The sequence below is a fragment of the Sminthopsis crassicaudata genome, chromosome 6 (genome assembly GCF_048593235.1).
Source record: "Sminthopsis crassicaudata isolate SCR6 chromosome 6, ASM4859323v1, whole genome shotgun sequence".
NCBI lineage: Eukaryota > Metazoa > Chordata > Mammalia > Dasyuromorphia > Dasyuridae > Sminthopsis > Sminthopsis crassicaudata.
In genome coordinates this window covers 53997629-54009709 of record NC_133622.1, presented here as the reverse complement: position 1 = coordinate 54009709, position 12081 = coordinate 53997629, and the positions used below count along the sequence as shown (strand labels likewise).

At 32.2% G+C, this 12081-nt stretch overlaps 1 protein-coding gene across 4 annotated transcripts in view; it reads right to left on the bottom strand.

Moving 5' to 3' along the window:
* Positions 1–1202: 1202 nt before the first annotated feature.
* YTHDC1 (YTH N6-methyladenosine RNA binding protein C1) overlaps positions 1203–12081 on the bottom strand; it is a 30896-nt gene continuing 20017 nt past the window's right edge. For 2 of the 4 annotated variants that reach the window (XM_074275538.1, XM_074275540.1), the window contains 8 exons: positions 11161–11245; positions 9904–10070; positions 7260–7342; positions 5319–5355; positions 5181–5220; positions 5008–5070; positions 3594–3728; positions 1203–1630 (listed from right to left, as the gene is read on the bottom strand). In XM_074275538.1, the coding sequence (XP_074131639.1) occupies positions 1406–1630; positions 3594–3728; positions 5008–5070; positions 5181–5220; positions 5319–5355; positions 7260–7342; positions 9904–10070; positions 11161–11245 (835 nt within the window). In that variant the 3' untranslated portion in view covers positions 1203–1405. Of the gene's footprint in view, positions 1631–3593; positions 3729–5007; positions 5071–5180; positions 5245–5318; positions 5356–7259; positions 7343–9903; positions 10071–11160; positions 11246–12081 lie in introns of all 4 variants that reach the window. The other 2 variants (XM_074275541.1, XM_074275539.1) reach the window with 1 other exon arrangement.

The window sequence follows — 12081 nt, the reverse complement described above, 5'->3', positions numbered from 1 at the left end:
TAGTAGGAATGAAAAGGCAAGAATGTTAATTAAAGTGGAACGAGCACAGGATATATTAAGTCAGAAAACAAGGTTCAAGTTGCAGATTTACAGTTTATTAGCTTTGTGACCTTTATTAGCTTTGTGACCTTGGGCTATGGTAATTGACTCAGCTTTAAGCAATTGTACTTACAAAAGCAAGGAAGGACAGCTACAAGAAAACTATCTTGGGAACAGACCAAACCATAAATTAGTCTGCAATACAGTAGTTTCCCAAAACATCAAACTTCAAATAAAAGAGTATTACTTATCTTGGGAGATATATGAATTAGCTTGGATTACATTTCTAGTGTTGGAAACAGAAAAGGCAAGAAAAGGTTCCTGATACAGGAAATTAAAATAGCAAACTTAGAAACTTTAGCCTCTAAGCTATGTTCTTTTAATGTTAAAAAATAATTTTCAAAAAGCTAAGAAATAAACACAACAGAAGTGTCAATCTTTACCAATTTATTTTATACAAAAAGAAAAAAAAAATAAAAAACAAAACAAAACAAAACAAAAAAACCCAAAACAAAACCAAACCAAAACAAAACAAAAAAAAAAAAAAAAAAAAAAAAAAAAAAACAAAAAAAAAAAAGGTAGCAATATAAAATACAGGAGTTTCTTCTGCTGCCATACACGCAGGTTGTGAACATTCCAAGCCAATGTATACATTTTGGAGGAGAAAGCTAAACAATAGCATTGACCAAAATGCTAATGAACATAGGAAGATTCTCTTTAAAAAGGTTAAAAATTAGATATCAATAATGTCTTCTTAATATTGCTTTCATCATTGAAGACTGAAAAAAAAATTAAAAATGTGACTGACTTTACAGAATTAAGTTTTAAAAAAACGGAAAAAAAAAAAAAAAAACCCAAGAGGCTGCTACAACACTGCCATAAAGTCAAACCATCATACTTCAATATTTGCATACTTGATAGCAGCATTATTTTCACTGAACTGTGTGCAACTACTTGTAGGAAAACATCAAAGCAAAATATCATGGCAGTTATCCATCAATATCCAAAAAACAAACAAAAACAAACAAAATAAAAAATAAAAATAAAACAAAAAACTCTAGGATGAACACACTATATAAGCAGATGAACACTTATGGAGAATGAATCAATATCTACATTCTTGACTTTTCCATTCTGCCCCAATAAAAGTGTCAACTCAAGCGTCAACTTTGTGCATTTTTTTGGCTGATTTGAGTTTTTCCAGTTCTTATATACTGCATGCTTGGAACAAAGAGGGTCATAATAAAACCTTTTACACAATGAACTTTAAGTAGACATCTGAAAATAAATTTACTACTTGTAAACACACAAAAAAAATACAAGAATTTTTTTTGTTGTTTTTAAACAATCAGTGCTTCAAGACACATTATCTTCTGTATCGTCCTCTCTCCCCTCGGTCTCTGTCCCGATCACATAATCGCTCTCTCTCTCTTTCTCTATCTCTTCCTCGATCCCTATCTCTGTCTCTTCTGTTATCTCGAGGACGATCACGTTCTCTTTCTCGATCTCTTTCACGGGGTCTGCTTCTTCTGCCACTGACAACAGCTTGTGTTCGACGAAGGAAGTCATCTACCCGCATATCATAATCATGCTGAAAAGAAGATAATATCTTAAACTTAGGTAAATCTGAAGGCTTGGGATAGAAAAAATAAAGTTTTAATGTATGGAAAAATTTTTGAGGAGAAAGGTTTTAGGAATTCTTCACTTTCTATTAACATATGGAACTTGATGTCTGACAATTTGCTAAAACCAGGATTCAAACGTGAGAAATGTTTCTTGCATACTGTTGAGAGATGGATCATATAGTTTTCATTACTGAAGTATTCATTCCATTTCCCAATCAAGTTCAAGAAACACATCCAATGTTATCATTTCTAAAACTTTATGGTTAAAAATGAAAATCTAGAATCCTCTTCCACCATTACTCAAATTCCCTCATTGAATCCAAGTGAAATATTTCAGTCTACATCAGTCTGTAACCATTTTGGGTTTGCTTTTCTTTTCTTATCTAATTATACACCACTATGCAACAAAGAGTTGTGAGATGCTCCATGAAAGCTGTTTTCATGAAACTTTTCAAAGACAGCCTACTGCTACTAATGCCAAAATAACAAAGAACACGAAGATTAACAATAACATCATCTATTGGCATTTATGTGGTTTTATAAAATTTGCAAAACTCTTTACATTTAATTTAGGTTTACATTGTATTTTGTAGGAAGTAGGTATTGTTATCCTTACTTTACAGATGAGGACACTAACAGTAAGAATTTATTTCATTTGACCAGATCATATAGCTTGAAAGTGTTTGAACTCAAAAGTCTTCATGATTACAAATCTAGCATACTAAGTTCTGCATCATCTAGTTATTTTTTTTAAGATAATTCTTCAGAACTATGAAGTAAAATCAAAGAGATGCTCCAGAAAAGAAAAAGGAGTTTAAAAAGTCATGGTCAGACAATATTGGAGATAATAGAATTGATACATATGTTAGGTTCAACCTTATGCCTCTCTCTGTTTTATTTTTATCCTCCTGGCTCTCAAAAAAATCACTTATCTGGCTTGATTTTCTTGTTTCCTCCCTTCACAATAAGTAGACTACTTGGTGCAAAGGGTTTGAAAGACATTATCTTGGTCTGCCTTACAGGCAATGCATGTGTACTTTTAGGCAAAAGCACAAGAAACCAAAAAAGGTATGCGTTTTATAATGAAATACATTAAAAATGGGATATACAGGATTGTGAATGACTCAGTACAAATTCATAACCACTGGAAAAAACCTCAATTTCCATGTGTTATGATGATAGTTCAAGGTTGTCACTTTTATAAAGAAAAAATGGTATAATTATAAACATACAAAGTATATTGCAGATTTTCCTCAGAAGAACATTTCAAAATAAAACATCATGAATTTTTAAAAGTCATTTTCAAATACATAATAAATATACTAAACTCAAGCTGTCCTTATTACATGGTTCTATCTTCTAAACAAAACCTAACAATGTTGGAATGAGGCTGACTTCTGACATAACAGTCAACACTGTGATTTGTAAGAGGATGCTCCAACTAACATGAAGAATATTTATTATAATCAAATTTTGCCTTTATTTTTCTTTGCTGCTCTAACTTAAGGCTATTATCAACACTTCTTAGTATTACCCCATTAAAAAAAAAAAGAAAAAGAAACAGTCTAGTCAAGCTAACTGCATTTTTTGTACTTCTTGCTCAAATCAACTATATTTCTACCAATGCTAACCTACTTGATAAGCATAATGGAAAAAATAACCTTCAGAGTAGAAATCTGAATTAACCTGAATCTCAGGAGTTATTTAGTTTGCATTTTATCATGCTTGACAATTATCTAAAATTCACAGTGGCGAAATAAATAGCATCTATCTTACTAAAAACATAGAATTGGTACGAACAACCATGGAAATGTGAAATGGCTTGATGCTGAATATAATAGTCTGATATACTCAAAAGGATAAATTACCCACAACCACAGAATACAAAGCCATCCAATCCCTTACATGTTTATTTTCAAGTGCACTTACTACTCGTTTATCTCTGTATCTTGCTTCATGGGGTACTGGATGATGGCCTGAATAAGGGGGGTGGGCTTGAGGAGGTGGAGCATGGTGCTGATAATAAGGATGATGTGGTGGTTGTTCAATTCCTGGATAAGGAGGCTAACAGAAAAGACATTTTGATAAACATATTGTTTATTGAGTAGATGCTTAAGTTTTCAATCCTAGCATAGACATTTTAATCGAAATCCAAATGACACCCCTTATTTTCCAAAATATTAGGATTCTTCAGTAACTTTTAAACCTTATATATGAAGTATGAATATTTTTTCATTTTACTAAAGTACTTAGACCATTCTCCTTATCTAAGTGAATACAGTCATGACTTCAATAATTAGGACTCACACTTGTGAGCCAATATGCTTAAAACAAAAGCTAGCATTTTTATATTGCCTACTATGTATGAGGCACTGTGCTAAAGCAGTTTACAAATATTCTCCATTTGATCCTCACAACACTAGAAAGTACCATTATTATCCCCATTTTACAATTGAAGAAACTGAAATAAATAATGATTAAGTGATTTGGACAAGGTCACAGAGCTGTTAGTATCTGAGGCTATATTTAAATTTTGGGTCTTTTTGACAGCAGAACCAGCACTCTATCCACTGCACTACCAACTGCCCTCTGACTTATTAAATGAAATCAGAGTCATGAACTTTGGGTCCAAGCCCAGCCTCTGACAAAATACTTTACTTCTCAGCATTCCAAGCAACTTAAATTTTCAAAATTATAGAACAAATGCTGATTTGCTTTAGTAGAATGAATTTTTTTACTTGGAGTTTCCTATACCAACAAGATCATGATTCAAGATTAGCATGAAAATGCCACTATCAAAGAAAAAAAATAAATAAACAAGATGAAGCCAGTTTTAAATCTGCTTCTCAAAATCTTTTCAGCAAAGATCTAAAACCTTTAGTCCCATAATTTCTAAATGGTGTCCAATGTATATTTTCCTATTTTTCTGGTATTCTCATAAAGCACTATAAATATCTCATTGGAATAAAAATCACTCCAATTACCTAAACTTCAATTATGCTAAAAATAAGTTTAACAATGTCTCAAACATCTATGACAACTTAAACTGTGACCATAGTGAAAAACATTTTTTAAAATCACCAGGAACAATAATTTTTAAATTAGGGCTGGTTCAATGTATAAAGTATAGGAATATCTAATTTTCTAAGTTACATGAAATTCTTTTCCTCACCCAGAAAGAACGAGTTTTTTGTACATTATACAAAATTCTGTATGATATACATATATGTATATAAAAAATTAATAACTGATAAAGTGCCATATTTATCAAAAGCACATCAGCAGTGCAACTAAAGCTTAATTTTTTTTTTTTTAAAGAAATCAAGGTATATAGAATACAAACCATTCCCTGCCATGGCGGTGGTGGTCCCATGTTATGAAATTCTCTCACATAATCATTGTAGGACTAAAATGAAAGACCATAATGTTAATGTTAAATTGGGTAATGTTCTAGAACTCCAAATGAATCATATTCCAAATTTCTCAGTTTTAAATTTAAAGTGTAAAATAACTTACCCCATTTAGAAAAACATCTCGTCGAACTCCTGAAAATCGTCTGTTGGGAATAAGATTTGTGAAACTAAATTCGGGTAATTCATAAATCAGTTCCTAGAATGTTGTTGAAAATTAATTTTAAAAAAAAACCCAACTTACCTGTCTACTTCTTGATATCGTGGATCCTTTAAATACCCTGTTTAAACATCAAGCATTTCAGTAAATCAAATTTATAATTTTCATATTTATTATTACAACTGCCTTTCCCATTCAACTTTAATTCTCTCAAATATCTAGAGGTTAAATGCTACCAGTGAAATTTCAAATAACACTAAAACTGTCTTTTGAGTGTCTTTGATATAATAGATAAGAAAACAATTAACTACCTGATTAAGAGAATTATAAGCTTCCAAATACACTTTCAGAATAATATTCTGACTCGTATTAAACACATGGACTGTTCATAATGATGATGGGGTTACAATATCAAGGGTTAGCATGGGAAATACTTAAATCAAATTTTAACACAAATGCTTGTACTTCAAATTCAAAAAAGGCAGAGAGAGAGAATTTAATCCCTGTCAACTCAATAGTACATATGTAAGAGAAGAGAAAGCTGGAGAAATAAAGTGATTGGGAGACAAGAGAACTAGATTTTAATAATGGCTCTTCCGTTGACAGTGGAATTCCATTCCATTAAGGGAGTCACTTAACTTTTATAGGTCTAAGTTGACTCACCTGTAAAAAGAGGGGCTGGCTACATAATCAATAAGCCCCCTTCCCCAGCTCTTCAGAGTTTAACAAAATCTATGGCTCATAAAAGTGAGGATTTTGACATTCTTTTCAAATTTCTTAACAGAGGTACTAAGGATAAATTTAAGAGAATTATCAATTAAAAAAAGAGTTGTATCTTAGAACAGAAATATTAAAAGAACTCAAAAATTTCAAAGACCAAGAAAATTAGAATAAACATTAAATTGCTAATTTTCCTGGTAGACTAAATTTATATTTCCTGGATTAATTCCTCCTACAAACCATAACAAGGCACAGAATAGTTTATAAGATAGTAAATCAAAAAGCAAGCTTGAGTCAAAAAAATCTGGGCTCACGTCCCATAACTTTTTCACTATTCCCAAGCAACTCTCTAAGAATATAAAATTGCAGATTGTTATTTTGTGAAAGGAGTTTCCTCATTACAAGTTGGAAGAAACCATTGAATGTCAAGTCAGGACCAAAACTAAAAATAAGGTGGCACTATATACAGTGCATATATTATTTTAAGAAAATAACACTGTAATATGGATTTTTAAAGTAAAATCTTTTCAATAACAAACATTTAATTTCTTTCCATTCCCTTCTACTTTGAGGGTAGGAGACTGGAGCTTTAAAAAAAAATGTGCAAAGCACCTGTTCTTAATATTCCATATTCCAAATGTACTCATAAAAGTTTTAAGATTTACAAGGTTCCTTAGTCCTCCATTTGTATGGAATAATGCAGTAGTTCTCACTACAAATTCCTCTGCATTCTCTTTCAAAACAGTTATACGGGCAGCTAGGTGGTGCAGTGGATAGAGTACCAGCTCTGAAGTTAGGAAGACCTGAGTTCAAATCTGACCCCAGACATTTAACACTCCTTGGCTGTGTGACCCTGAGCAAGTCACTTAACCCCAATTGCCTCAGCCAAAAAAAAAAAAAAAAAAAAAAAAAAAGCTATAGATTTTTAAAATGAGTCTTTCCCCCCCTGTGGCATATAGTATCTAATATATGACTATATATATATATATATTTGGCTTTAAATAGGTTTCATCTTAATGTCAATGTCACCTGCCAGCTAGGGAGAAAAGTTTCTAATAAGACAAAATAGCATTAAAACTAATACTACTTACATGATATAATGATCTATTTTAGTTCTGAATTTTGGGTCCAATTATGAAGGAAATAAGTCAGTAGGAGAAAGAAATACTAGTAAGAATTTCCAAGATTTAAGTATTTAGACCTTTGCATTTTTCCAGTTTTAAATTCTTACTATTGTTAAACCACTATAATTAAAAAATAATCCTAAAAAGTCAAGCATTTTTGCATGATTGTTAAGATATTAACCTGGTCTTTGATGAAACTCAGGGGGATAGTCAATCCTTGGTTTCTTTCTGCTGTTATGAATATCATAATCTTCTGGTCGACGCCTATACAAATTAGACACATTAGACATTAAACCGAAACCTGCTTTAAAAATGGGAAAGCAGAATATTTGACAGAAATAAGCAAAAAAAGAAAAAAAAAATTCAGGCCATGGTTTCCTTTAGGGATTATTTCTCAATTTTTAGTCAGCTTCAAGTGGACCTAAAGTTTCTAAATCTTCATTTCTTTAACCTTTTAATATTATCACAAACCATATCCTAAACTTTACTGCTGGAGGCAGAACTACTTGTCATTCTGATGATGCTAAGACCAGACACTTGGAAAGAGTAACCTGCTCAAAACATGTAAAATCACATTTTAGTATTTCAGAAACAAATATCAGTCAAGTAAAAACTGAGCTAAAGAAATTCAACATTAATTTTAACGACTAATCTAAATAAAATCTCAATTCAAAACCCCTTCTTCCCACCGCCACTTATACCTCAAACTACCTACTATATTTTATAAAGATGTAATTTCAAACACTGGCTTTGTTAGTGTGGTGTATATTTATTTGCAAAGTGATCAAATAGAAAACTTGGGTAGATTATTAAAAAAACAAATAAATAAATAAATGAAAATCTGTCCCTAAATAAAATTTGTCTTCAAGGCTTTTGGAAAGATCATTTATCTTATGGGTAGATGTCTAGCAGTCATTAAGGCCATATGGGCAGATTATTGTGTTGGGTTTCCTTTGGGACAAAAATAAGCAGAAGTAGAACTCTTCTCCTTAACTCTCAATGTCACCGTTACAGGGCATTATAAAACACATTGTTTTACTTCTAGGTAGTGACTCTAAAAGATAACTCTCAAAAGAAAGAGGGAAAATTCTTAATAGTTATCCAAATATTCGGACATCATGAGATGTTATACTGATTCATCTACATTTTTCCTTAATATTAAAAAAAGAAAATTCAGTAAGTTAAATTCTAACCAATTAACACTTTTTTTTTTCTTTCAGCAACCATCTGGAAAATGATCAATCAACATTTGCTTCCATTTAACTGACTTTTCATCCTCATAACAATTTCCATTATTTATACAAACTGCAATAAAAAAGTGAAGAAATGTTTAAGCCTCTGAGAAACCCCAAATCCTCCCCCCGCAACAGAACAAAGCAGTTGTATCTACAGTAAATATGACTAAGAAAATTAAAAGCTGGTGTAAAGAATAAACATACCGCTTTCTTGTAGTTTGGGGAGTGCATTTACGACCGGTATAAAACATGATAGTAACAGTTCATATAGTAGTCCAACTACTGACTTTAAGCTGTAAGCCACATACATAAATGGAGGCCCTGGCAGGCTTGAGAAGGTGTGGTGGTGTTATATGTATAGTTTGCAGTCCATTGCAAAACTGAGGTAAAAACTTCACTTGTAAATACTTTATTGCACTGGAAACCTCTTAGTTTAAAACTTCAAAAGACATCTTGGTGCTCAGTCCTTTTAGGCCAAAAATAAGGGGGCTCTGCCAGGTTTCCTCCTACCTATTCGATAATGTCCTTTTAAAGCTCAATGAAATAGGGGCTCTTGTTGGATATCTGTACCTACCACAGGATGTTTCCTCCCAAAGGAAACTTAACCAAAGGTTTCATCCCATCAAACCACACATCCAACAGTCTTTAGCAGAAAACTTTAGATTTATCTTTATGCAAAGTGGCTACAGGGGAAGGTGTTTGGTAGAAGGGCTTATATCAGTCCTTTGCAAAACTTCTCCAATTCTGTAACAAGTTATACCCCCTTTTTCCTGGAAAATGCTGTTTAGTTCATAAAGCAGTGATCAATAAACCATGACGATCCTCTAAAAATATTTTTTAAGTCCGCGAGTACTGCCAGCATCTGGAAAGGTTGTAAACAGACACAGCAACAGCCATTCTTTTTGGGTTGTTGCCGGGTCTCCCAGGGCCACTTGATCTGATCCCCTTTGGAAAGAACCTATTGTTTTCAGAAGCTCAGCAAGATGTGTGAATTCAGTGGTTACATGTTAGAGAATATTTGGCAATGGGGTTAACACATCACGGTGACACAATTTGAAACAGTCCCAATAATGCTCCTCTTGAATATCAAAATAACTTAAAATATTTATCCTCTAAATGAGGCGCCATCTTCTGAAAAATTATTAGTGATCCTTTATAAAAGTCCCATATCTGATAAGGCTTATCCAGAGACACACCTGAAAGAAAAGGCTTTTACAAAATATTAACAACTTTTTTTTCATATAAACTTTCTCTTCCTCCATTCTAGCCTGTTCATAAGCAAATCAAAGCCTACCTCACTTCAATGTTATACATTGTATTATTTGTAAATTATCTAAACTAGGTATCACTCTTTAGCAAACATTTTTTTTTTTTCTGCATAAGGAAAGATCCCCATATTCCTCTTGAAAAATGACTGAGACCAAGGTGACAATGTGAAATCCTCAATGAAGCCACAAACTAGTCCATGCAGCTTGATTTGAGGATTTTCTCTCTCTTCTTTACCGCAGGGCAAACTTTTGACGAATCACATTCCTCCATCATGTTATTCTGATACATGTGCCTATTATCAGTCCAAAGAACGTTTCTAACCTTCCCACATCCCGGACTGGTTCTCGACGGGAAGGACGTCCTCTTGAACGGGGCTGTGAATGCATTCTTCTCTTGTGACGCATTTTATGAATGACCTGATACAAGTCAATACTTTCATCAGGGGGAAATAGAAGACAAAGCTGGGTTCCACATTCAAGCTCAATTTCCTGGAATAGGAAAGTAGCGATTTACAAGCTGAAAATAGGAATAAACTTTCAAAAGACTTGTAGCATTTTCCTGAAGTTTTTATAAACAGAAACATGTTGAAACAGGCTTTACTCCCATGGTTAAAGATCAAGTGTGGTTCCATTAAACTGCCAGCTCTTAAGAATTTCTTTTCAGTTGTATTTCAGTTATTAGAGGGGGTGACCGCTGATGGAGGGGAGATATTTGGTTGGGATCACGATAGTTAAAGTAGCACAGCAAGTTCTTTGTTGATAACTGATTGTTATGATCACAGTTGCAGAAAAAGGAATACTCCTTTTATGCAAAATACAAAAATGCAAAGCCAAAGTTATCATCTACAATGGAGGCCAAACACAGGGAAAAAAAAAAAAAAAATCAATCTCATTAACTTGCTAAAATTTATAACCTAACTCATGAGCAGCAGTCACAAATCATAATGTCAATCTAGCTCATGTATTTAGTTTCTTTTCACTGAAATTTTCATAATTACAATCTAAAGAACTACACTTTTAAAATGTAAAATTGTATTTTGATCATTAATGCTTAAGATTATTCATAGTGAAAAATAAATTTTAAAAATTATTCAGAGTGAATACAACATTCACTTCTGTACTAGTTTAAGTACTGACTGAAAATAGTTAATTTCTGCTTCTGAAATGGGAACGATTAGGATTTTTTTGGTTATTTAAAACTAATAAGAGTTATTCAATACCTCTTCAGAACACTTTAAAAAAAACAGTAACCAAGCTTCAAAAAAATAAGAAATCTGAGTCAAGTCTCAATTTCCTAAGTTTCCCAGATTATATTATCAAAAATATAATTGGTTAAGAGAAATACATTAGTTAACATCTGTGATTCTCATCAAAATATAAGTTCTAAAAATTTTTTCTAGTTCTGTTATACATTATTTTCCTTTACACCATTTTAAAAACATTTTTGTGAGTGTAAATTAGAATACTTTAATATTGATGAAACAAAATTACTTTTGAAGAGGACTTATAAAACAACAACTTAAAACACTAGCCATCTGTTGCTTTAATTTTATTAAAAACTTCAAGTAAACTGACAAACCTGTCCATCTCGTCCAATCTTAACCGGCTTATGTTCATTCCAAGGATTGGTAAGGTGAGCAGATTTAGTGAAGGGTAATTCACGCCTAAATATAGAAATAGCATCAAATACATTACTTTAAACAAAATAAGTTTCTTTTATTCCCATAATTAGCTGATTTAAAAATAAGAATGCTGGTTTTTATTATACAGAATTGTGCATATTCCTTTTATGTGAAATACAAAAATCCAAAGATTATTGGAGATTATTTTAAAAATAATGATTTGTAAAAAGATCACTCAGATGATTGCTAACATTTGACAGAAATACTTTCCTATACCAATTTTTTTTAACACCATCACAAACTGGCAGAAGTTGTGATCACCAATCTCCAGTTGGGCAGCAAGCTGTCAGATTATTTCTTCAGCAACACACAACAAAAAATGTTTCTAGACTTATGTAGTCACACTTATATTTTTGTACTACATAATTTAGAACATATATAAATTAGTTTGATACTGTTATAATACATCAAGTCTTATTTATTTAGACTAAGATCGTTTAAAATTAAAAATCACAAAGTAGAAAGCAGTGTATTAGAAATTGACAAACAATTGTAATTATGGCTCTGCCAGTCTTAACTTAGACAAGTTACTTAGCTTCTCAGCTGGAATAATTTCTAAACTCGGGGGCAGCCTTGAATTCAGGAGGTCCCGAGTTCAAATCTAGTCTCAGACACTTAACACTTCCTAGCTGTGTGACCCTGTGCAAGTCACTTAATCCCAGCCTCAGGAAAAAAAAAAAAAAAAAAGAGAGAGAGATAATTTCTAAAATTGACTTCCCTCCTAGTACTAAAAAAAAAAAACCTCTGAAAACCCCTATACTATTTTGTTAACATAGTAGAAATAAATAATTCTTGGATGATGATTACCAATGAAATTG